Source organism: Moschus berezovskii, chromosome 21, assembly GCF_049115385.1.
Source record: "Moschus berezovskii isolate FMDL1 chromosome 21, NW_MosBer_1.0, whole genome shotgun sequence".
Taxonomy (NCBI): Eukaryota; Metazoa; Chordata; class Mammalia; order Artiodactyla; family Moschidae; genus Moschus; species Moschus berezovskii.
This window is the reverse complement of record NC_142480.1, coordinates 14104460-14129517: the sequence shown is the minus strand read 5'-3', so window position 1 is coordinate 14129517 and position 25058 is coordinate 14104460. Positions and strand designations below refer to the sequence as shown.

General features: G+C 46.5%; 1 protein-coding gene and 1 pseudogene across 1 annotated transcript in view; one reads left to right on the top strand and one right to left on the bottom strand.

Annotated features, from left to right (window-relative positions):
* DGLUCY (D-glutamate cyclase) overlaps window positions 1-25058 on the top strand; it is a 70517-nt gene that overhangs the window by 15694 nt on the left and 29765 nt on the right. Inside the window, 9 exon segments of the mRNA XM_055417581.2 lie at window positions 8989-9099; window positions 9102-9120; window positions 9123-9146; window positions 10444-10565; window positions 15584-15613; window positions 15615-15668; window positions 15670-15785; window positions 18353-18366; window positions 22554-22784. Of these exon segments, the coding sequence (XP_055273556.2) occupies window positions 8989-9099; window positions 9102-9120; window positions 9123-9146; window positions 10444-10565; window positions 15584-15613; window positions 15615-15668; window positions 15670-15785; window positions 18353-18366; window positions 22554-22784 (721 nt within the window).
* LOC148774503 (biogenesis of lysosome-related organelles complex 1 subunit 4-like) lies at window positions 13698-14321 on the bottom strand (annotated as a pseudogene).

The window sequence follows — 25058 nt, the reverse complement described above, 5'->3', positions numbered from 1 at the left end:
ACCTGATCTCTGGCCCCATCCTAGCTGTGCAACCCAGGACAAGCAGTGAGCCTCTCTGAGCTTGTTTCCTTCTCTGGAAAATGGGACCACCAGCCTCTCCCCTGCCCACCAATGGGTCTGTTATGAGCACCCAGCCTGCCCTTGAGCATGGAGGTCCAGCCCTTCTGGACAGATCACTGTGCTGTGTAAACCAAGCCTGCTGGGAATTTGTCCGGGTCCTTTGACTTCGGGCATCGCAGTGAGATTTCTGAAAAAGCTCCCTGGTGTCAGGGAGATGTGCCTGGCTGGGTAAATGCCCAGGGATTTGTGGTGGAGCCTTGGGCAGGCTGGGTGATGTTTCTGTCAGGGAAGCTGGTCACGTTGTTGGCCGGAGGCAGCCGCTGGTGGTCACAAGCACAGTGTGGCCATGTCTCTGGGACTTGCCTGCCGTGGGGCCACCTCCCTGCTGTGTCCCTGAGGTTTCATTCCAACCACTGCCTGTCATGGCGGGGAGAGAACCAGGTCCCTCACTCCGCTGATCCCTTCCAGACACTCATGTGAAGTCTGGGAATTCACTCTGCTTCTGAATGGATGGGCAGCCAGGGTCAACAGCCAGCCCCAAGTTTCTTTCTCCCTTTTTTGACATTTTCGCCACACCTTGTGGCACGTGGGATCTTATTTCACCGACCAGGTATCAAACCCACACTCCTTGCATTGGAAGTGCAGAGCCTTAACCATTCGAGCAACCAGGAAGCACCCAGGTTTTTTTTTATGGAGGTCTCAAATTGGAGATTTCATCTTGGGTCCAAGACATTTATTATAACTTGCCTGGAGAATTCCCTGACTAGGATCCAATAAGCTGCATAGCGTGGCCAAAAAACAAGCAAACAAACAAACAAAATGAAACAAAAACAAAACCTATTGAGATTAAAAATAAATAAATAAAAATGAAACTTGCCGGGTTTGGGCTCCTGCTGGAAGGACCCGAGCTGCCTTTAATGAGGAACAAGTCCGCCCACAGTGTGCGCTGCTTTTCATGTGTGAAAACTGTGTCTGAGCGGTTTTCTGGAAGGTTGGGAAGGATGGGGGCAGAACCGCAGCTGCTGGCTGGGCCTGGGAACATACCACTGTTTGTAACAGGTAGGAGCTGAAAGGGGCTCGAGGTTCACTGTGGGCGACCTTTCATTTTATTATTTATTTATTTAATAAATGAATTTAAATTTTATTTTAATTGGAGGATAATTACTTTACAATGTTTTTTTTTTTCAGTTAAAAGCATTTTTATTGAAAAAGCACAAATGCAAAGAAATGAACAGAGGAAAATTTATGCGTCGAACCTGGACTGGTCACTTATGATAATATACATGCTACAATTCCATTCTCCCCAATCATTCCACCTTCACCCTCTCCCACAGAGTCCCAAAGACTGTTCTAAATGCCTGTGTCTCTTTTGCAGTCTCTTATACAGGGTTCAGGTTACCATTTTTCTAAATTCCATATATATGCGTTAATATACGGTATTGATGTTCTTCTTTCTGGCTTACTTCACTCTGTATAATTGGCTCCAATTTCATCCACCTCATTAAAACTGATTCAAATGCATTCTTTTTGATGGCTGAGAAATACTCCATTGTGTATATGTACCAAAGCTTTCTTATCCATTCATCTGCAGATGGACATCTAGGTTGCTTCCATGTCCTGGCTATTATAAACAGTGCTGCAATGAACATTGGAGTACATGTGTCTCTTTCAATTCTGGTTTCCTCGGTGTGTATGCCCAGGAGTGCGATCGCTGGATCATATGGCAGTTCTATTTCCAGTTTTCTGAGGAATCTCCACACTGTTCTCCATAGTGGCTGTACTAGTTTGCATTCCCACCAACAGTGTAAGAGGGTTCTCTTCTCTCCACACCCTCTCCAGCATTTATTGCATGTAGACTTTTGGATAGCAGCCATTCTGACTGGTGTGAAATGGTATCTCATTGTGGTTTTGATTTGCATTTCTCTGATGATGAGGGATGTTGAGCATTTTTTCATGTGTTTGTTAGCCATCTTTATGTCTTCTTTGGAGAAATGTCTGTTTAGTTCTTTGGCCCATTTTTTGATTGGGTCACTTAGTTTTCTGGAATTGAGCTGCAGGAGCTGCTTGTATATTTTGGAGATTAATCCTTTATCAGTTGCTTCATTTGCTATTATTTTCTCCCATTCTGAAGGCTGTCTTTTCACCTTGCTTAGAGTTTCCTTTGCTGTGCAGAAGCTTTTGATTTTAATTAGGTCCCATTTGTTTATTTATTGCTTTTATTTCCAATATTCTGGGAGGTGGGTCTTGGAGGATCCTGCTGTGATTTATGTCGGAGAGTGTTTTGCCTACGTTCTCCTCTAGGAGTTTTATAGTTTCTGGTCTTACATTTAGATCTTTAATCCATTTTGAGTTTATTTTGGTGTATGGTGTTAGGAAGTGTTCTAGTTTCATTCTTTTACAAGTGGCTGACCAGTTTTCCCAGCACCACTTGTTAAAGAGACTGTCTTTTCTCCATTTTATATTCTTGCCTCCTTTGTCGAAGATAAGGTGTCCATAGGAGCGTGGGTTTATCTCTGGGCTTTCTATTTTGTTCCATTGATCTATATTTCTGTCTTTATGCCAGTACCATACTGTCTTGATGACTGTGGCTTTGTAATAGAGCCTGAAGTCCGGCAGGTTAATTCCCCCAGTTCCATTCTTCTTCCTCAAAATTGCTTTGGCTATTCAAGGTTTTTTGTATTTCCATACAAATTGTGAGATTATTTGTTCTAGTTCTGTGAAAAATATTGTTGGTAGCTTGATAGGGATTGCATTGAATGTATAAATTACTTTGGGTAGTATACTCATTTTTACAATATTTATTCTTCCAATCCACGAACACGGTATATTTCTCCATCTATTCGTGTCCTCTTTGATTACTTTCACTAGTGTTTTATAGTTTTCTATGTACAAGTCTTTTGTTTCCTTAGGTAGATATATTCCTAAGTATTTAATTCTTTTCGTTGCAACAGTGAATGGAATAGTTTCCTTAATTTTTCTTTCTATTTTCTCATTATTAGTGTATAGGAATGCAAGGGATTTCTGTGTGTTGATTTTATATCCTGCAACTTTACTGTAATCATTGATTAGCTCTAGTAGTTTTCTGGTAGAGTCTTTAGGGTTTTCTGTGTAGAGGATCATGTCATCAGCGAACAGTGAAAGCTTTACTTCTTCTTTTCCAATTTGTATTCCTTTTATGTCTTTTTCTGCTCTGATTGCTGTGGCCAAAACTTCCAGAACTATGTTGAATAGTAGTGGTGAGAGTGGGCACCCTTGTCTTGTTCCTGACTTTAGGGGAAATGCTTTCAGTTTTTCACCATTGAGGATAATGTTTGCTGTGGGTTTGTCATATATAGCTTTTATTATGTTGAGGTATGTCCCTTCAATTCCCACTTTCTGGAGGGTTTTTATCAAAAATGGATGTTGAATTTTGTCGAAGGCTTTCTCTGCATCTATTGAGATAATCATATGATTTTTATTTTTCAGTTTGTTAATGTGGTGTATTACGTTGATTGATTTGCGGATATTGAAGAATCCTTGCATTCCTGGGATAAAGCCCACTTGGTCATGATGTATGATCTTCTTAATGTGTTGTTGGATTCTGATTGCTAGAATTTTGTTAAGGATTTTTGCATCTATGTTCATCAGTGATATTGGCCTATAGTTTTCTTTTTTTGTGGGGTCTTTACCAGGTTTTGGGATTAGGGTGATGGTGGCCTCATAGAATGAGTTTGGAAGTTTCCGTTCCTCAGCTATTTTCTGGAAGAGTTTGAGTAGAATAGGTGTTAGCTCTTCTCTAAATTTTTGGTAGAATTCAGCTGTGAAGCCGTCTGGACCTGGGCTTTTGTTTGCTGGGAGATTTTTGATTACAGTTTCAATTTCCGTGCTTGTGATGGGTTTGTTCAGATTTTCTATTTCTTCCTGGTTCAGTTTTGGAAAGTTGTACTTTTCTAGGAATTTGTCCATTTCTTCCAGGTTATTCATTTTATTGCCATATAATTGCTGATAGTATTCTCTAATAATCCTTTGTATTTCTGTGTTGTCAGTTGTGATCTCTCCATTTTCATTTCTAATTTTATTGATTTGGTTCTTCTCCCTTTGTTTCTTGATGAGTCTGGCTAGTGGTTTGTCAATTTTATTCACCTTCTCAAAGAACCAGCTTTTGGCTTTGTTGATTTTTGCTATGGTCTCTTTTGTTTCTTTTGCATTTATCTCTGCCCTAATTTTTATGATTTCTTTCCTTCTACTGACCCTGGGGTTCTTCATTTCTTCCTTTTCTAGTTGCTTTAGATGTAGAGTTAGGTTATTTAGTTGACTTTTTTCTTGTTTCTTGAGGTGTGCCTGTATTGCTATGAACTTCCCCCTTAGCACTGCTTTTACAGTGTCCCAGAGGTTTTGGGTTGTTGTGTTTTCATTTTCATTCATTTCTATGCATATTTTGATGTCTCTTTTGATTTCTTCTACGATTAGTTCATTATTCAGCAGCGTGTTGTTCAGGCTCCATATGTTGGCACTTTTAATAGTTATTCTCCTGTAATTGAGATCTAATCTTAGTGCATTGTGGTCAGAAAAGATGCTTGGAATGATTTCAATTTTTTTGAATTTACCTAGGCTAGATTTATGTCCCAGGATGTGATCTATCCTGGAAAAGGTTCCGTGTGCGCTTGAGAAAAAGGTGAAATTCATTGTTTTGGGGTGAAATGTCCTATAGATATCTATTAGGTCTAACTGTTCTATTGTATCATTTAAAGATTGTGTTTCCTTGTTAATTTTCTGTTTAGTTGATCTATCCATAGATGTAAGTGGGGTGTTAAAATCTCCCACTATTATTGTGTTATTGTTAATTTCCCCTTTCATACTTATTAGTAATTGTCTTACATATTGCGGTGCTCCTATGTTAGGTGCATAAATATTTATAATTGTTATATCTTCTTCTTGGATTGATCCTTTGATCATTATGTAGTTTCCTTCTTTGTCTCGTTTCACAGCCTTTGTTTTAAAGTCTATTTTGTCTGATATGAGTATTGCTACTCCTGCTTTCTTTTGGTCTCTATTTGCATGGACTATCTTTTTCCAGCCCTTCACTTTCAGTCTGTATGCGTCCCTCGTTTTGAGGTGGGTCTCTTGTAGACAACATATATGGGGGTTTTGTTTTTGTATCCATTCAGCCAGCCTTTGTCTTTTGGTTGGGGCATTCAACCCATTTACGTTTAAGGTAATTATTGAAAAGTACGATCCCGTAGCCATTTTCTTTATTGCTTTGGGTTCAAGTTTATACACTCTTTCTGTGATTCCTGTCTATAGAAGATCCTTTAGCATTTGTTGGAGAGCTGGTTTGGTGATGCTGAATTCCCTCAGCTTTTGCTTGTCTGTAAAGCTTTTGATTTCTCCTTCATATTTGAATGAGATCCTTGCTGGGTACAGTAGTCTGGGCTGTAGGTTATTTTCTTTCATCACTTTAAGTATATCTTGCCACTCCCTTCTGGCCTGAAGAGTTTCTGTTGAAAGATCAGCTGTTATCCTTATGGGAATCCCCTTGAGTGTTATTTGCTGCTTTTCCCTTGCTGCTTTTAATATTTGTTCTTTGTGTTTGATCTTTGTTAATTTGATTAATATGTGTCTTGGAGTATTTCGCCTTGGGTTTATCCTGTTGGGGACTCTCTGGATTTCTTGGACTTGGGTGATTATTTCTTTCCCTATTTTAGGGAAGTTTTCAACTATTATCTCCTCAAGTATTCTCTCATGGTCTTTCTTTTTGTCTTCTTCTTCTGGGACTCCTATGATTCGAATGTTGGAGCGTTTAACATTGTCCCAGAGGTCTCTAATATTGTCCTCATTTCTTTTAATTCGTTTTTCTTTTTTCCTCTCTGTTTCATTTATTTCTACAATTCTATCTTCTAGTTCGCTTATCCTGTCTTCTGCCTCTGATATTCTACTGTTTGTTCCCTCCAGAGTGTTTCTGATCTCATCTATTGCATTATTCATTGTATATTGACTCTTTTTTATTTCTTCTAAGTCCTTATTAAATCTTTCTTCCATCTTCTCAATCCTTTTCTCCAGGTTATTTATCTGTAACTCCATTTTACTTTCAAGATTTTGAATCATTTTCACCATCAAAATTCGAAATTCTTTATCAGGTAGATTCCCTATATCTTCTTCTTTTGTTTGTGTTGGTGGGCAATTATCTTGTTCCTTTACTTGCTGGGTATTTCTCTGCCTCTTCATCTTGCTTATATTGCTTTGCTTGGGGTGGCCTTTCCCTCTGCTTGCAATTTGTGGAGTTCTCTTTATTATGTAGTTTCTTCGCTGTGTGTGGGGTTGGACAGGTGACTTGTCCGGGTTCCCTGGTTAGGGAAGCATGTGTCAGTGTTCTGGTGGGTGGAGCTGGATTTCTTCTCTTTCCTTTAGAAGACAATGGGCTGCTTTTCTGGGAGCCTGATGTCCTCTGCCAGTATTCAGAAGTTGTTTTGTGGATTTTACTCCACGCTCAAATGTTCTTTTGATGAATTTGTGGGGAAGAAAGTGGTCTCACCATCTTATCCCTCCGCCATCTTGTTCCTTCCTCCCCAGAACACTGGATTCTTATATTCCACTTGGTCGTGGAGTATCTCTTCCCAGCTGCTCCAGCAAGGCGCAGCCGCTGAACCTTACCTTGGACGAGGGGTATCTCCTCAAGGCCGCCCCTCCTGCTTTGAATGTGGATCAGCTCCTCTCGGCCCTCCGGTGCCCAAGCAGCCACCGCCTCCTGGACGTGGTACAGCTCCTCTTGGCCACCGCTCTAACCCTGGGCACGGGGCAGCTCCTCTCAGCCACGATTCTGCACGTGGTCGGTTGCGCCGGGAGCCGGGCGTCTCTCGCGTCTGCGCCGCCGGGAGCCGGGCGTCTCTCGCGTCTGCGCCGCCGGGAGCCGGGCGTCTCTCGCGTCTGCGCCGCCGGGAGCCGGGCGTCTCTCGCGTCTGCGCCGCCGGGAGCCGGGCGTCTCTCGCGTCTGCGCCGCCGGGAGCCGGGCGTCTCTCGCGTCTGCGCCGCCGGGAGCCGGGCGTCTCTCGCGTCTGCGCCGCCGGGAGCCGGGCGTCTCTCGCGTCTGCGCCGCCGGGAGCCGGGCGTCTCTCGCGTCTGCGCCGCCGGGAGCCGGGCGTCTCTCGCGTCTGCGCCGCCGGGAGCCGGGCGTCTCTCGCGTCTGCGCCGCCGGGAGCCGGGCGTCTCTCGCGTCTGCGCCGCCGGGAGCCGGGCGTCTCTCATTACTTTACAATGTTGAGATTTTTTTTGCCGTACATCAATATGAACCAGCTGTTGGGGTACATGTGTCCCCCCATCCTGAACCCACCCCACCTCTCCCCACCCTATCCGTCCAGGTTGTCACAGAGCATCGGCTTTGGGGGCCCTGCTTCCTACATCAAACTCACACTGGCCTTTCATTTTAGATGCGGAAACGGAGGCTCGAGAGAGAAAGGAACCTGCCCAAATCCCACAGCCAGGGTGGAACCCAGGACTCCTGGCTCCCATCTGCAAGATGCCCAGAGTGGAGGTGTGACGATTACCAAGATGCTTTGCACGGAGGTGTCCATCGCTACCCACAGGAAGTGCTTAGAGAGCATGGCTTAGCCACACCTCAGTTCAGTGCTTACCAGGTGGCTTTCTGTTTAACACTGACTCCTCTGCGGGGAGAATTGGCCAGGCTGCCATGTGGATTCAGTTGATGGCCTTGAGGGGATGCATTGAGCACCCCCCGCCCCAAGGAGGTTCCTTGGCCTCAGGGAGCGCTGCCTGTCTCCTGTGAGCCTCCCTGGCATGTGCCCTTGCCAAGTGCTGTTAGTCAGACCCGAACCTGGCAAGCACACCCAGGTTTCATCCTGCTGCTGACAGGGTGCCCTTCAGTTGGCTGCCCGGACTGTCCCGGTGGGTTAGCCTCCTGGCCAGGTACTAAATCTTTCATAAGCCTCACTACAGGGACCAGAAACCGTTCAGGGAGAAAAAACAACCTCATCAGTGAAAGTCAAACAGGTCCCCTGGGCAACTTCTACTGAGGCAAGAGGAATGAGCAGGGGTCTGTGGATGCAGGGGGGCAGAGGAGGTTCCCACTGCCTACAGACTCTCCACCTCTGATTCTCCAGAGGTCTTCATGGGCCCCTTGAGGTCTATGGAGAAAATTCAGAGGATCTATGAAATTGGGTGGGAAAATATTTTGCTTTTTAATTTTCATAGCCTCAAACTAAAATTGAGCTTTCCCTTTCGTTATGAATGCAGTGAAAACTCTGCACCATGTCAGCAGACCCGGTGATTTTGTGGCTGTCCAGAGAAATCAGGCATTTTCATGTCACACTGAAGTTCCTTCCTGATATCTCAGAAATATCCTATACGCTGATCACTACTTCAAAATTCCAGGCAGAGGTCTGCCATTTTGTTCCTTGAGTTGCTAATGAAGGCACATACGAATTGCCATATCACAGTTTTTTCATAATTTGATAACTGCATTTGCAACATAATTTATTTCCTTTGTAATCCTATGCATTTCCTTTTACGCAGTTAAAAATATGACTTCCATAGCTGTATTAGACTACCCAAGGGGTCCAGGGCACATACAATGTAAAGATTCTGTTTTAGACGGATAATTACCAGCAATCTTACTCATCTCTACATCACATAAAAGTAGAAACTGCGTTCTCATTGATAGCTTCTTGGACTTCTTCCTTCATTCTGCTGCCTTGAACTCAGTGCTCAGGGCTTTGATCTGTGATAATTCTTTTTTTTTTTTTTTTATTTACGCACAACCAACCAACTAGGTCAGGTTTATTTTTTTTTTAATTTAATTTTATTTTTTTACATCAGTTAAAAGTATTTTTATTGAAAAAGCACAAATGCAAAGAAATGAACAGAGGAAAATTTATGCGTCGAACCTGGACTGGTCACTTTTTTTTTTTACATTTATTTCACTTGATTTCTTGGCAGACAGCTGCGTCTTGTGCCATCATCGCTGGCTTTTGCTGCCCTCTTGTGGTCACAAGGATGCCTGCTCCCAAGGACAAGCTGGGAAGGTTGGTGCAGGCCACCTGGTCCATGGCTCACTTGGGGGTGAGCAAGGACACCCATTCACAGTGGCGACCCAGGTCAATGTCCACTCTCGTTAGTGGTTCTGACAGCTGCACTTGGACTTCAGCCCAAGAAGACAGGAACTTGCTGTGTTTCTGAATCCCCCTGATTTGTCCTCAACTTTCCCAGAGGTCCCAGGAGTTAAGGTCCTGGACAAAGCCCAGATTCAGGTTTGAAGGCGATGCCTTTGGTTGTAGAGTCAGCCTCATCCATCAGTCCCTGTGAACATCAAATGAAGCTGGGGTAGGGGAAGCAGGTGGTAGGGAATGTCAGCTGAGTTGTTTGTCTTGAGATTTGAAATCATAGTAACCACTAATCTAGGCTATTGTTTGGTGGCGTATTTGAGCAGAGGACGGCTCCTTCCAAATGTTAACTTGAACTGAAAGCCATTGATCCCCAGTGTATTAACTCAGTCTGACAGCAAGTGAACAACAGATCCAAGTGTGGAATCTTCCCAGGCCTCTTGGAGGCTCTCAGAGGCCTGATAAGAGCTTGGGATTTGGGCCTTGGGTGAGAGTCAGAGTTCAGCATAATTGAACTCGCTCAGCTGCATAACAAACAAAATCAGACAAAGTCCGCATTCTATAAAAATGCAGTTGGCACTTGCCAACTTGCTCACAGAAAGATGGTTTCAGGCCCACTCAAAGCAAAGGGCCTGCTGAGTTGTTTTATCATCAGTGGATGGCTGGTACCCAACACACCCATCTCTGCTGTCCTTTTTGAGTTCTGCTGGCCAGCCATTGGTAGGGACACTGTTGGTGGTCAAGCCACAGAGTTGCTGTCTGGGTAATGTGACAGTCTGTAGCAAGATAAACTCAAAATCGCTGGCTTTGTTAGCAGTCTGTGTGATAGCAATGCTGAGCAAAAATTGCCCCCAAGTCTGCCCCAGAAATCATACTAGGCATTTAAGATTCTATGCTCTGAAACTGGCGCTTCCCTGGTGGCTCAGGCAGTAAAGAATCTGCCTGCATTGCGGGACACCCGGGTTCGATCTCTGGGTCGGGAAGATCCCCTGGAGAAGGGAATGGCAACCCACTCCAGTGTTCTTGCCTGGAGAATCCCATGAACAGAGGAGCCTGGTGGGCTACAGTCGCAACTATTCTTCTCAAAATGGACTAGAAGTCAGCACGCATCCTGGGCTGTTAAAGACCTGACTTCTGGCCTCCTCCCCATCCTTCTCCAATACAATTTACAGCAATTCTGTGGCTGGAGTTCCTCTTGGAGAAAGAACCATAAACTACTCAGTGGGTCCAAATTGGATCGTACCAGCCAGTACAAAACCCCGTGGGATTCACTTTCTTTTTCCATCAGAAGAACTGTTGGGCATCAGAGATCTTTCCAAACCTGACTACAGGGAGGTTGTGGTGTGTCAGCCTGGGCGTGTTCCAGTGTTCTGGCCTTCTCAGCTGACCAGTCTCGAAGCTGTCGGTAGCTGCATTATGTCTGGGCTTAAGGGGGCTGTTACTCTGACCTCGGAGAGAATTGGGTGGGTCTCCAGTTCCTGAGTGAATAAGGCTTGTGACTTAAGGGGCTTCCCTGGTGGCTCAGATGGTAAAGAATCTGCCTGAAATGCAGGAGACAATTTCGATCCCTGGATCGGGAAGAGCCCCTGGAGAAGGGAATGGCAACCCCCTCCAGTATTCTTGCCTGGAGAATCCTATGGACAGAGGAACCTGGTGAGCTGCAGTCCATGGGGTTGCAAAGGGTTGGACATGACGGAGTGGCTAAGCACAGGAATGACTTAAGAAATAAAGTCAGAAAACACAGGAGTGCAGCCCACAATGAAGATCTGTGTTCATTCTTTTCATTCCAGTGCTGGGCCCCAGCATAGGAGCTTGACTTTCAGCTCAAATATGTTTTTTTTTTCCTTTTTCTTTTTTAAACTGAAATATAGTTGATCTATTGGGTTGGCCAAAAAGTTTGTTTGGGTTTTTCATATCATCTTACAGAACCGAATGCAAAGTTTTTGGCCAGCCCCATTCAATATCGTATTAGTTTCTGGTATATTTCTATCAGTACAGGCTAACAGCCCATTCTAACAGAAGGACAAAGTGTTGCTTGACCTTTGGAGACAGTTTTGGATGTTGGTGGAGCTTTGAAATCCAAAGTGAAGACAAGCAACTAAACAAAGCGTTTCACGTGGTGTTTTTCAGATACTTGTCAGTCCATTTTTACGAAGGCTGAGGGTAATATTACAATAAAGTGACACACGAGGGCACCCTAGCTAGCACACAGTTAGGTAGGGATATGACAGAAACATTAAAAATAACTGTTGCAGCCCATTGTCCTAGACAGAAGAAAATTCTAGCCAGGTCAGCCTGGCTTGCATTGCAAATAATAGAATTTAGTGCTACTTTCAATTTATTTTTCAAGTGTTCATGGAAGCTTGGCTATCGGAATGGCCTCATGAGAGGGGAAGATTATCCCTAAAATGGTGATGAGGCATAGACACTAATATCCACAGGATTCTATTCATTTGTTTATTTCATGTAAACGTATTGGAAACCTGCTCTGTGCCCAGATCTTAGGAATGAGATGTTGCAGAAGACAAGATGTAGTCCTCAGGGAGCTTGCGGTCATTTCCGAGTGTGTACTCATGTGTATACCCACATCCACCCAGTGGCAGTAAATATCATCCCACATGTTGGTCTCAGCCCTCTCCTTCCCCCTGCCAGGGGAATGCCCTGCAGAAGGGCTCTCACTGCAGCCACTATCTCAGCACATGGTAACCCTTCAGTTCTGGCTTTCAAAAGCATATTTGTAAATGAGAAAAATGACATCATTGGTCAGGGATCACCTTGAATCTTCCTGCTGTTGTTGTTCAGGCACTAGTCATGTCCAACTCTTTGCGACCCCTTGGACTGCAGCATGCCAGGCTTCCCTGTTCTCCACTATCTCCTGAAATTTGCTCAAACTCATGTCTGCTGAGTCGGTGATGCCATCCATCTTGTCCTCTGTTGTCCCCTTCTTCCTGCTTTCAATCTTTCCCAGCATCAAGGTCTTTTCCAATGAATCAGTTCTTCACTTCAGGTGGCCAAAGTATTAGAGCTTCAGCATCAGTCCTTCCAATGAATATTCAGGGTTGATTTCCTTTAAAACTGGCTAGTTTGATATCCTTGTTGTCCAAGGGACTTTTAAGAAAATTCTTGCTCAGACTTCAGTATTTAAACTTTTATTAGCAATAGATTCAGTGCTACACATCTCACAACTGATGGATCAAAACCCAGTGTCACACTCTGAACTGATTGTTCTAATGTGTGATGGCCTTAGAGTGACCAATTTTAGATTCTGTCCAAAACACATAAAACCAGTGATTGGATTCATCAAAATCGTTAGTTCTTATCCTTTACATCAAGGCTAAAAATTAAGTGAGAACGCTTTATGGGTCTGTCAATAGGTTTTCCTTCTGAAGTTGCCTGACTTTGGCTTTCTGTTAGGTCTGAGAAATTTTACTGTTTTCTGTGAGATCCAAGATGCTGTTACTTACTCAGTTCATATCTGCATTCACTGAGCAGTTATTGTGTGCACTTGTGAGATGAAAAGGCAATGGTCCCTCTTCCCTGGAAGCATACAGAGGAGTGGAGATGGAGTGCTCAAGGGTAATAATGACACCGAAGAAAGCAGAAGGTCTAAATGAAGTATAGTGAGGGTTAAGCACCTAACAGGCCAGGGTCAAGGACTTGAGTATGAATAAGATACAGCAGCTGGTTCAGTGATGCAAGCCATCACTTACCGAGGACTTACACTGGGCCGGGCACTTTGTTTTTTTTTTTTTTTTCCAACAAAATTTAAACTTTTTATTAATTTTAAAATTACAAACCAAACGTCGGTAATCATATATAGACATGTTAGCTATGGACAAATTAAGTCTGGAGTTACACTTTCAAACACAACTTCAGAATGAGTTGCAATAAAAACATTTTCTCAAAAATTGTATAATATCCTTTGGTTTACAATCCATCATGTGGAAAGTTTGATATAATTTAAAATAATTTACCATCTACCCTAAAGTATGCTATAGAAATCTGAATCACTATCAGCACTTTATTGATTGGGAGATGTTTGCAGAAAGTAACAGCTGTGGCCGTTGATTTGTTCTATAAGAGAATATCGAAATGTCTCCAGGCAATAGTTTGGGTAAAAAAGACGTATGAATACGTCTCTGGTCAATAAGTTGTTAGGCTCCAATCAACAAGGCTTTAAGGGCTCAGTAGTTTGCCTAAGAGTATTGCAAATATACAAATATTGAAAAGGTAATACTGTTAGTTGAGCTGTAAAATGCCTAAAAATAACAGTTCTGCCACAGTGTGCAGGTAAGTTCATACATTTTGCTTCCGGGATTCCCCCACTAAGCAGCTTTCTTGTTTCAAGTCTGAACTGGAAGACATAGAAAACCATACATTCCACGTGAAGTGACGAGGAGAGTAAGCAATCAAGTGTGCAAAAAACAAAAGTTTACAATTCCATACTCCCAACATCAGAGGTGTCCGGTAACAGGAATTTCAACTGATCCGATTAACAGTCGAGATAATTTCAGACCTGTCCTCCTGCAGCGCTGTCCGGCAGACTCAGACCTGAGGTCTTTCGCTGCAACAGGGAAAGTGGTCTTCCGTCCGAAAGACGTCGGGGGGTTCGTAGCGGGTCAGCTGGGGCCTGCCGGAGGGCGCCTTGTGGAAAATCGTGTGCAGCAATTTCCTGAACGTACTGGGGAACGCCCCCAGTTCGGCCTCCGCCCTGGCGACCTGCTCCTCCAGCCTGGCTACACTGGCGCTGACCACGCCCACGAAGGCCTCCAGCCGGTCGATCTTGCTGCGGACCCGCCGCATCTCGGTGGCCTTGGCGTAGATGAGCGGCACGCCCTCGCCAACGACGTGCGAGGAGTCGCCGCGCAGCATGTCCAGCATGCCCACAGACTCGTCCACCCTGGTGAGCAGGTCCTCCAGGCTCGCGTCCAGCGAGCGCCTCGATCTCGGGCCGCAGCCGCGCGCCGGGCAGCAGGCAGGAGGCGTAGCCCGCGGCGGCGCAGCAGCTGCGGGTCCCGGCTTGGCGCGCCCGCCTCCGCGCCCTCGTCCTCCCACGGCCCCGAGGCGCTGCTGTGGCTCTGCGACACATTGCCGCTGTCCCCGCTCCAGGCCGCCAGCTGGGCCTCGGCTCCTCACCAACGGCCCGCAACCCGGCGGCAAACCCTCCATAGCCCGCAGCTGCCGGGCTGCACAGCCCCGGGCCGGGCACTTTGTTAAACACTTTCACGTGCATTCCCCAGCTCAGTTCTTACACCAACCATATGAGGCATTATCATTTTATAGTTAAGGAAGCAGGTTTCAGTTCAGTTCAGTTCAGTTCAGTCGCTCAGTCGTGTCCGACTCTCCGCGACCCCATGAATCACAGCACGCCAGGCCTCCCTGTCCATCACCAACTCCCGGAGTACACTCAAACTCATGTCCACAGATTCGGTGATGCCATCCAGCCATCTCATTCTCCGTCGTCCCCTTCTCCTCCCGCCCCCAACCTTTCCCAGCATCAGAGTCTTTTCCAGTGAGTCAACTCGTCGCATGAGGTGGCCAAAGTATTGCAGTTTCAGCTTTAGCATCAGTCCCTCCAATGAACATCCAGGATTGATCTCCTCTAGAATGGACTGGTTGGATCTCCTTGCAGTTTAGAGAGGACAAAGTCACATCTCAAGCTCAAGCACATCGCCACGCTAAAGCCATGTTCTTAATATAACTACACTACAGTGTATCACACTGCCTGGGATCTGATAGGGAAGAGTTTTCAAAGGGACAAGATTGGCATAAACCAAAGTAAAATATATGGGATATGAGAAAAATAGAAGCTGGGTTCAGAGAGAGTTGCGTGTATGTGTGCTAAGTCACTTCAGTTGTGTCCAACTCTTTGTGACCCCATGGACTGTAGTCCACCAGGCTCCTCTGTCCATGGAATTCTCCAGGCAAGAATACTGGAGTGGGTTGCCATTCCCTTCTCCAGGGGATCTTCCAGACCCAAGGATCGAACCCACACTTCCTGTGGCTCCTGCGTTGCAGGTGGCTTCTTTACCACTCTGAGGGGAAGCCCCTCAGAGAAAGCTGCTTGTTAGCAAATCTAATATCTGCTGCAAAGTAAAGTTAGGTTGCTTTATGCATTGTAAGCATTCAGCAGGTCCTTTCTGATATCCATGTGATTGCATTGAAAGAAACTAGAGCCCCAGCTGAGGCAGTGGGTACCTCATTTCTTTCTGCACATTTAACATATCATCACTTTCCTGAAACTTGGGGTCCCCAGTTAAAATGGAACTCGATTTAGCCATAAGCCAACTTGTTCTGCCCTGGTGCCAGTAATGGTATAAGGAGTGCTAATGGGTGAGTCCAGGCATGGGTGCATCTTTTCCCATCAACTTGACGGAATGGACAGGTTTGATGAAGTGGTCTGGGCTCAGTTGCTCCTGTAGTGTGCCTTAGAGACCCCACTGGCTTTCACCAGCGCACCAAGGTTGCACAGTTATGACCAACCTGAAGGGTACAGCAACTCCAACCAGACTTGGGAATTCCAGAGATCCATCACATTTCCCAGGATGCTTTGCACTACAGCATAGCATCAGCTTCAGCCATTCAGAGAATCAGCGAACTGGAGATGATAATTACCATCAACCTACATAACAAGCCAGTCACACCTGCAGACGTAGAGAACAGACCTGTGGACACAGACAGAGAAGGAGAGGGTGGGACGAAGTTGAGAGAGTAGCATTGAAACACATATATTATCAAATGTAAAATTAGATAGCCAGGGTAAATTTGCTGTAGGACACAGGGAGCTCAAATCCGGTGCTCTGTCACAACCTAGAGGGGTGGATGGGGTGGGAGGTGGGAGGGAGGTTCAAAAGGGAGGAGACATGTATTCCTATGGCTGATTCATGTTGTATGGCAGAAACCAGCATAATATTGTAAAGCAATTATCCTCCAATTAAAAGTAAATAAATTTAAATTAAAAAAAAACAAAACCAAGCAGTCATAACTCAAAGACCTAGAGAAATTCATCAATGATGTAATGTTCGGGGGGCAAAGCAGCATGCAAACTCTATCTACAGTATGATTTTTTAATGCTAATATTATGTATGGATCCTGAGAAGAGGTAAATGCACCAAAATACTAATGATGGTGATGGTGATTGTGGATGATTTTTGTTTTCTTCTAATGTTTTTCTCCCAAATTTTCAACACTAAACATGTAAGAGAGTTTGAGAGGTGGGCACATTCCCATCCATAACTAAACTGGAGTTGAACAGGAAGGAAAAGGGGAGAAATGTTTCCTAAACAGTCTACTGCCACCGTTTACCCAATGTCATCAGTTATATAATAATGTCCCTAATCTTTCTCTTTTGTGTCTTTGTCCAGGGTTGGTGTAGACCAGATTTTGTGTACCAAGCAGCTGAGACAGGGCTGGAGAGTTGGGTGTCTTCTTGGGGGATCCCGGTGGGGCGGGACCCTGCAGAGAGAGCATCACAACAGATTGCAGGCAACATGTATATTGTTTATGGTGCCTCGGAGGACAGTCCTTTGAAAACTTCTGACTTTCTAGACATGCTGTAACATTGGTGGAGTCCAGTAGGGGTCTTCTGGTTCCAGTTAGGAGGAGGTTTTCTGAGAGCCAGTTGAGGGTCTTTGAACTCCCAGCATCTTCATTTAAGAGCTGAATTGCGAATCCCAGATGGACACCAGAGGGCGCCATTGTGCATAGAAAAATTCAATCTGTTTTACTGGCAAAGGCTCAGGAAAGAAAGAAGGTGTGGACCCCACAGCCACTCCCCACCTGTTTCTTCATCCGTGTAACAGGTGTAATGAAAATTATTCCTCCTTCTTGAGGTTGTAATAGGCAATAAGAATAATAGGTATCATCTAATGAGTTTCACTATAGGCCAGGCATATGCTTAAAATATTTACATATTTCAACTTATTATCCTGTCTCGGTGACTTGATGAGGCAGCTATTATTAGCCTCCTTTAACAGATCAGGAAACTAAGGCATATAAGGCTAAGAAATTTATCCAAGTCCACATACCTATATGGTTGAACAGAACTTGAACCCACGCCCACTGACTCCAAGGCCCGTCATCAATAGGAATCAAATATTGCATATGAAAAAGCAAAGACATCCCTTTGCCAACAAAGGTCCGTCTAGTCAAAGCTGTGGTTTTTCTAATAGTCATGTATGGATGTCAGAGTTGGACTATAAAGAAAACTGAGCGCCGAAGAATTGATGCTTTTGAACTGTGGTGTTGGAGAAGATTCTCGAGAGTCCCTTGGACAGCAAGGAGATCCAACCAGTCAATCCTAAAGGAAATCAGACCTGAATATTCATTGGAAGGACTGATCCTGAAGCTGAAGCCAATACTTTGGCCACCTGATACAAAGAGCTGACTCATTGGAAAAGACCCTGATGCTGGGAAAGATTGAAAGCAAAAGGAAAAAAGGGCGGCAGAGAATGAGATGCTTCGACAGCATCACCGACTCAATGGACATGAGTTTGGGCAAACTCTGGGAGATAGTGAAGGACAGGGAAGCCTGGCGTGCTACAGTTCGTGGGGTCTCAAAGAGCTGGGCCCAACTTAGTGACTGAAGAACAACAACATTGGAATCTAAGTCTAAATGCTGTGTCACAGTCTCGCCCGGGCAGTGAAAAGAATCCTCTTGGCTCACACCTCATTTCCTCTCCTGCACCTTCTTTGGGCTGTGGTTCCAGAACTGCGAGTTCTTTGTACTTTGAATGGTTGGAGAAGGCACTGGGGACGTCCCTGCTGGCCCATCTGACACCTGTTTCCCGAGCAGATACGTGCTTGATGGTGGTGAGGGCCCTGTGGAGAGCAAGGCGGTGAAGCCAGCTGGGGAATTTGATCATCCGGGCCAGGCTCCCAGGACCCAGGCAGAGCCGACCATGGTGATGTTAGGGTGGCAGCCACATTGAGAGACCATGCCTATGCCGGCTTGTGGAGCGGTCAGCCTGGGTGCCCTTTGCAGTTGGCCAGCACTCACCCAGAATCCAATGGTGGAGGTCAGCCTTTAAAATGTCTGCTCTCTAGAGGACAGACTTGTGGACACAGTGAGGCAAAGAGGGTAGGACGGATTGAGAGAGTAGCATTGAAACATGTTCATTACCGTATGTAAAATTAGATAGCCAGGGGAAATTTGCTGTATGACGCAGGCAGCTCAAATCTTGTGCTCTATGACAAACTAGAGGGGTGGGATGGGGTGGGAGGTGGGAGGGAGGTTCACGAGCGAGGGGACATATGTGTACCTCTGGCTGATTCATGTCGCTATATGGCAGAAACCAACCCAATATTGTAAAGCAATTACCCTCCAATTAAAAATAAATAAAATTTAAATTTTAAAAAGTAAGACCAAAAAAATAAGATGTCTGCTCTCTTCTCTGGGCCTGGAAGCAAAGGTTGCCCCCCAGTTACAAGGGGTCTGCAGCAACAAAGCTTCCTGTGAAGTCACAGGGCAGAGTTTTTTGCTTGTCCATTTGATAGGTTGTTCATTCATTTGTTCTGCAGAGAACACAGTTTCCTTTACATGCAAAAGCACAGTACATTTGGGATAGGTGCCCAACAAAAATAACACCTCTCAGGACTCAGGCATACCGAGAGGTGACTGCTCGTGGCTGCGCAGACACAGAGTATCTGACATAGCTGGCCTTCTGCGTGAATACATTAAAAAATCTGCCACACTTGCTCTCTCACCAACATTCTCAACCAAGCTAACAGCCCTCCTGCTCAGTACAAGTGTCACGAGGGAAGATGTGTTCCTAATTCTGCCATTGGCTCAGATTAAAAAAAAAAAGTACCTGGGAAGTAAATTCACTGCAGACCCAGTGCTCTGGCTGCTTAATACAAGTGATTCAGGAGGTCGTCCACAGCAACCCCCTCAGTGCTTCTGCAGACGGTGTGTTAAGCCTTAAGGGAGGATGGCGGGAGAGGCAGATTAATGACTGTCCGGTTGTGCCAATATTGACTTTTAAGGAACATCTTTAATCCTCAAGAACAACAGAGCCTCCTGATTCCCACTGTATTAAATAAGCAGACGTAAGATTGATGGCCGTGTACTGAACACTAGTCTCTCGGCATAATAATAGAGCCACTCAGTCATTTTTGAGAGGACGTTGGCCGGCATTTGAGGTGTCTGGAGAAGATGAAGAAGTGCCGGGTTGATCATCGTGATGTTTGTATTAATAATAACATCATCGTAGGTGGAGGGACTGCTTTCAAGCTGACAAGTTTCAAGTTCCCGATTCTCTCTACTGGCGCTCACCGCATCCTATGAAATGGGTTATGTTCCCATTTCTTTCCCTTAAAATGTTATATTCTTCTCCCCACTTATCAACAGTGGAGAGAAACATTAATCCATGTTTATTGTAGAAATATCAGAACCAGGAAAGAAATGAGGCAACAAAGATTACTAGGATCCCATCACAATTAATCATTATTAACATTATTATTTGTTAATAGTAACCATTAAATAACCATTATTTTATGTTTATCCTTAAAATCTTCAGTCTTGATCCTATCAGACTGAGTATGTATATGTGTTGTGTGTTAGTCACTCAGTTGTGTCTGACTCTTTGGATCCCATGGAATATGGAATGCAGCCTGCCAGGCTCCTCTGCCCAGGGGATTTCCCAGGCAAGAATACTGGAGTGGATAGCCATTTCCTTCTTCAGGGGATCCTTCTGACCCAGGAATTGAACCCAAGTCTCCTGTATTGCAGGCAAATTCTTTACCGTCTGAGCCACCAGGGAAGCACTGTATGTATGTGTCTGTGTATATATATATGTATATGTAAAGGAATTGTTGTTATTGTTTAGTCACTAGGTCATGTCCAATTCTTTGTGACCCCATGGACTGTAGCCCACTAGGCTCCTCTGTCCATGGGATTTCCCAGCCAAGAACACTGGAGTGAGTTGCCATTTCCTTCTCCAATAGTGAAATCATGCTGCTGCTGCTGCTGCTAAGTCACTTCAGTCGTGTCCGACTCTGTGTGACCCCATAGACGGCAGTCCACCAGGCTCCCCCATCCCTGGGATTCTCCAGGCAAGAACACTGGAGTGGGTTGCCATTTCCTTCTCCAATGTGTGAAAGTGAAAAGTGAAAGTGAAGTCGCTCAGTCGTGTCTGACTCGTAGCGACCCCATGGACTGCAGCCTACCAGGCTCCTCTGTCCATGGGATTTTCTAGGCAAGAGTACTGGAGTGGCTTGCCATTGCCTTCTCCGATACTGTGATCCTATTTTAGAACTTGCTTCTATCCCTTTTAAATATATTTTAAGCATCCTTCTGTATCATTAAGTAGTCTCCACAACATCCTTCTTAATGTTTGCATAGAATTCTATTTCATGAGTGTTCTACCATTTTATTAATAGCAGATGGTTTGACACCACAAACAGTGCTGCAGAGAACAACTTGATGACCACATTTGCAGACCCGTGAGCACTTTATTAGAATAAATACCCATGAGCACTTTAGTGGGATAAATTCCTGGGAGTGAATTGCTGGCTCCAATGGAATGTACACTCTAAGGTACAAATCACCCTTTAGGAAAATGTTCCTGTTTCCACTCCCTCGGGCAGTATGTGAGGGGCCCTGGCCTCTCAGCCTTCCTTCACCTGGAGCACTCTCTAGCTCCATGTAGGAAAACTGACTTTGAGAGCAGTCAAGGGAGGAGGCCAGGATCCCACAGCTGCTCAGGGACAAGGTCAGGGTCACAGAGCCGAGACGCGTCAGCGCCTGGACTTGAATGTGTGAGTTTCCAGATGCTGAACCTGGAGCTGCTCCTTAATAGCCAGGATCCACACCCTGTGTTCCTGTCCAGGCATCTTGAATGCAGGCCCACTTGGTTCCTCAGGCCCCTCCCCTTTCTATCAGCCGCTGCTGGGGTGGGTGGGAGTTCTAAATCACATTGCCCCCTTCCACAACACAGATATGCCCCGAGGTGTCCTGAGCGTACACAAAGGCACCCTGGTGTGTGATGCGCCTCTGGAGGCTGTGCTGCCTTCTGGGACTGGCTTGGGAGCCACGGTGACATCTGTAAGATGCAGCTGGTGCCCCGCCCGAACCCCCAGGTTCACTGCGGCTGCAGTGGGTGCTCCCAGCACGTGGGCTTCCCACTTGGGTCTCAGGTTTTTCTGCTCCTCCAGCAGGGCATGCGCAGCTGAAAGAGCCAGGCATCCACACCCCCACAGACAGCCTTCATCCAGCAGTGATGGAGGTGGTGCATACAGCCCAGTCTCCCTGTCCTCCGGCCAGACCATCCCCGAGGACTGGCTAAGGTACCACAGTTTCTTAGAAGATCTCAAGCAGGATCAAGGCCCGGTTGCCTTCAGAGTTAACTCACTCACTCACACATCCTTCAGTGGCTTTTCACCTTCTTCCACCTTCTGACTTCTTTCCTGGGCTCACTCTCCACTGAAATTCATGCCCTCAAGCCCTTGTCTTAGGGTCTGATTTGGGGGACTCCTCAACTGAGACAGCCCTGGTTCCCTTCCTCCTTCTGTGTTCCCTGTATGGATTGTTGTTGTTGGTTAGTCGTTCAGTCGTGTCCGACTGTTTTGCGACCCTGTGGACTGTAGCCTACCAGGCTCCTCTGTCCGTGGGGATTCTCCAGGCAAGAAAAATGGAGTGGATTGCCATGCCCTCCTCCAGGGCATCTTCCCAACCCAGGGAGCAAAACCACCTCTCTTAGGTCTCCTGCATTAGGCTGGCGGGCTCTTTACCGCCAGTACCACCTGGGAATCCCAGTCTCGAGGCCACACTTAACTAAAAGAGAGGCTGGTGGGCCCCTTACCCAGTGATCATTCTCGACTGGACCAGGAGGGGTCTGCCACACCCCCAAATCCACTTCGCAAACAAAGAAAAAACCCGAATGAGTGTTCACATAAAATTCTACTTGAAACATAGTTGCATGATTTTGTGATTTTACAGTAAGTCTCCTACATACGAACAAGTTCTGTTCCAAGAGTGTATTCATAAGTCGAATTTGTAAGTCCAACAGCATTAGCCTAGGTACCCAGTAAACATGACCAACTATTCAGTACTGTACTGTAATAGGTTTATGATACTTTTCACACAAGTAATACATTAAAAAAAAAACAAAAAATTAACATTTTTAATCTTACCGTACACTAGTCCTGTACATCAGCTGGCATCCAGGGGCTGGCTTCGAGTGAACAGGCAAGAAGAGGTACTGACTGAGGGGGAAGAGAAGGTGGGAGACGGCAGAGCTGAAGGATCGTCAGCAGGAGACTGAGGGCCAGCTGCAGTGTCACTCACGCCCGACATAGATGGGATATGCGTTCGTGTCTTTGAAAGTTTGCCACTATAACGTTCAAATGTAGGGGACATACTGTATTTCGTTTTTGGGTAATTTCAGGCAGCGGGGAGATCAGTGAGCTGTCTAGGTGAGCTGCTGCAGGCCTCCCAGGCACAGTCCCACAGCTGCTCTGTGCCCCTCACCACCGGCTTCCCCATGTATTTCAACTCCCAGCCTCCAGACTGCATGCCAGGAGCTGGGGCCCTGGCCGCCTTCCTGCAGGCCTTGGAGAAGGGGGACTCCATGGTTGTCACCCAGAGAGACTTGAGTGTGCACAAGAAGCTTGTTGATGAGGCTGCCGAGCAGGGTGAAGTGAGAGGATGGGATCCCTCTACACAGACAAGCCTTTGTGGGTGCAGGGGGAGGGAATCAGCGTTTGTGGAACTTCCGCCCGGCGCCAGGCACAGTGCTATGCACTTGACACGGGGCGTTTTCCTTAACACTCAGAACACCTCTTTTTATAAGGTGTATTATCCCATTTGGGGCTTCCCACATGGCACTAGTGGTAAAGACCCACCTGCCAACGCAGGAGACATAAGAGACATGGGTTTGATCCCTCGGTTGGGAAGATCCCCTGGAGGAGGGCATGGCAACCCACTCCAGTGTTCTCGCCTGGAGAATCCCATGGACAGAGGAGCCTGGCGGGCTACAGTCCACGCAGTCATTGAGTCAGACACAAGTGAAGCGACTTTCACTTCACTTTCATCCCCATTTTACAGATGAAGAGACAGACTCTGAGAGGTCCAGGTGATTTACCCAGGTGGGGATGATGAGCTGGAATTTGAACCCAGGTCCGCCAGGCTTGATGATCTCACTTGTGCATGTGCCGCCCTATGAGAGGCAGGGGTGACCTGCAGAGGACACTCAGCAACCCGGGACAACCCTAGACGCCCAAGTTAGGTGGTAGAATAGTGGAGAATAGAGGAGTTGAAAGGCTGAGACAGCCAGGGCCACAAGGCCCAAATGGGTGGGTTGCCCCAAGCTGCCCAGGTTCCCGCAGCACCCGGGTGGGCATCTGGGCTGAGACTACCGCCCATGTGAGGCTGGAACGCTGGTGTCTGTGTGCTGGGACCACCGTGGCTGCAGGGTGGACAGCTGACCCTCATCACTCTTTGTTCTGCGGTGACACTTGGGCAGCAGCTGGGGGCCTGGTGACTCCAACCTGCTTCCCACTGCCTGTCTCTCTCTTGTCCATTCAAAACGCATCTTTCAGACTTAGCCTCTAAAAAAGGACTCCCACCCATTAGGCATATCGTGAAGCACCTGCCACATTGTTGTTTTCGTTCAGTCGCTCAGTCGTATCCGACTCTTTGCGACCCCATGGAATGCGGCACACCAGGTTTCCCTGTCCTTCACCATCTCCCTGAGTTTGCTCAAACTCATGTCCATTCAGTTGGTGATGCCATCAGACCATCTCATCCTCTGTCGTCCCCTTCTCCTCCCGCCTTCAATCTTTCTCACCACAGGGTCTTTTCTAATGAGTCCGCTCTTTGCATCATGCAGCCGAAGCAGTGGAGCTTCAGCTTCAGCAACAGTCTTTCCAACGAGTATTCAGGACTGATTTCCTTTAGGATTGCCTGGTTTGTCTCCTTTTACCTGCTACATTAGAAGGCTGTGTCTGGATGTACAGAGTCCATTTCATACAACAAGTGTGTATTGAGTACCTACTATGTGCCAGGCACTGTTTAAGGCTCTTGAGACCCATGGCTGAACCAGACTGTACTGTATTCTTTCCCTATGCTGTTTATGGTCTCCATTAGAATATATACTCCATGAAGCCTTCACATAGGAAAAGAATCCAGTACGTATATAGTGTGTTAAAAGTTGAGACACTACGGGGGAACGTGGACCAGGACCAGAAGAATGGGGATCGATGGGCCAGGGGGTGGGACTGGGGGTGGGCTGCTCTCTTAAACAAGAGGGTCAGGGAAGACCTCCTGGAGAGGGTGCCTCCTTGAAGGGGATGCAGGAGCGAGGCCTGGGCTGGCTGCAGGAAGAGCGTCCCTGGCTTTGACAGTGGCCGTCAGGGAGAGTAGAGGCCTGGCAGGCTCAAGACAAGACAGCAGGCAGACGACTGGCCTGGAGTGGAAGAGGACGAGAGGAGTGGATGGAGTGCAGAGGTCACAGGGTCAGATGGGGGAGGGACTTGAGGGCCACTGTAAATAGCTGGGCTGCCCTGGGAGCCACAGAGTGGAGGAGGGTGGGGCCAGCTTAGGTTTAAAGGATCCCCGGGTGGCAGCAGGGCCAAGGGCAGGGACAGGAGATGGGCCGGGTTATTGCAGGCGGGAGCTGACAGTGGTGCCCTGTGGCCAGTCCTTCTGTTCCCTGGTGATTTCAGCCACAGCTGCGCTGGGAAGCTCTGAGTCACACAGACCTGACCAGGCCCGTGCCCTTGGGGGATTCACCCAGCCAGGAAGTATGGGGGCTAATGCCTCCAGGGCCCCCTCAACCTGTGGAGGGTGGGCGCTAATGACCCACCTCCCTGAGTTTTGGAGACATGCTGGTCCCAGAGGAACTGAGACCCCGTTTCCTGGAGCAGTGAGCTTGAAAATGCATGAACCCTCCTGTAGGTTTTTCCTCC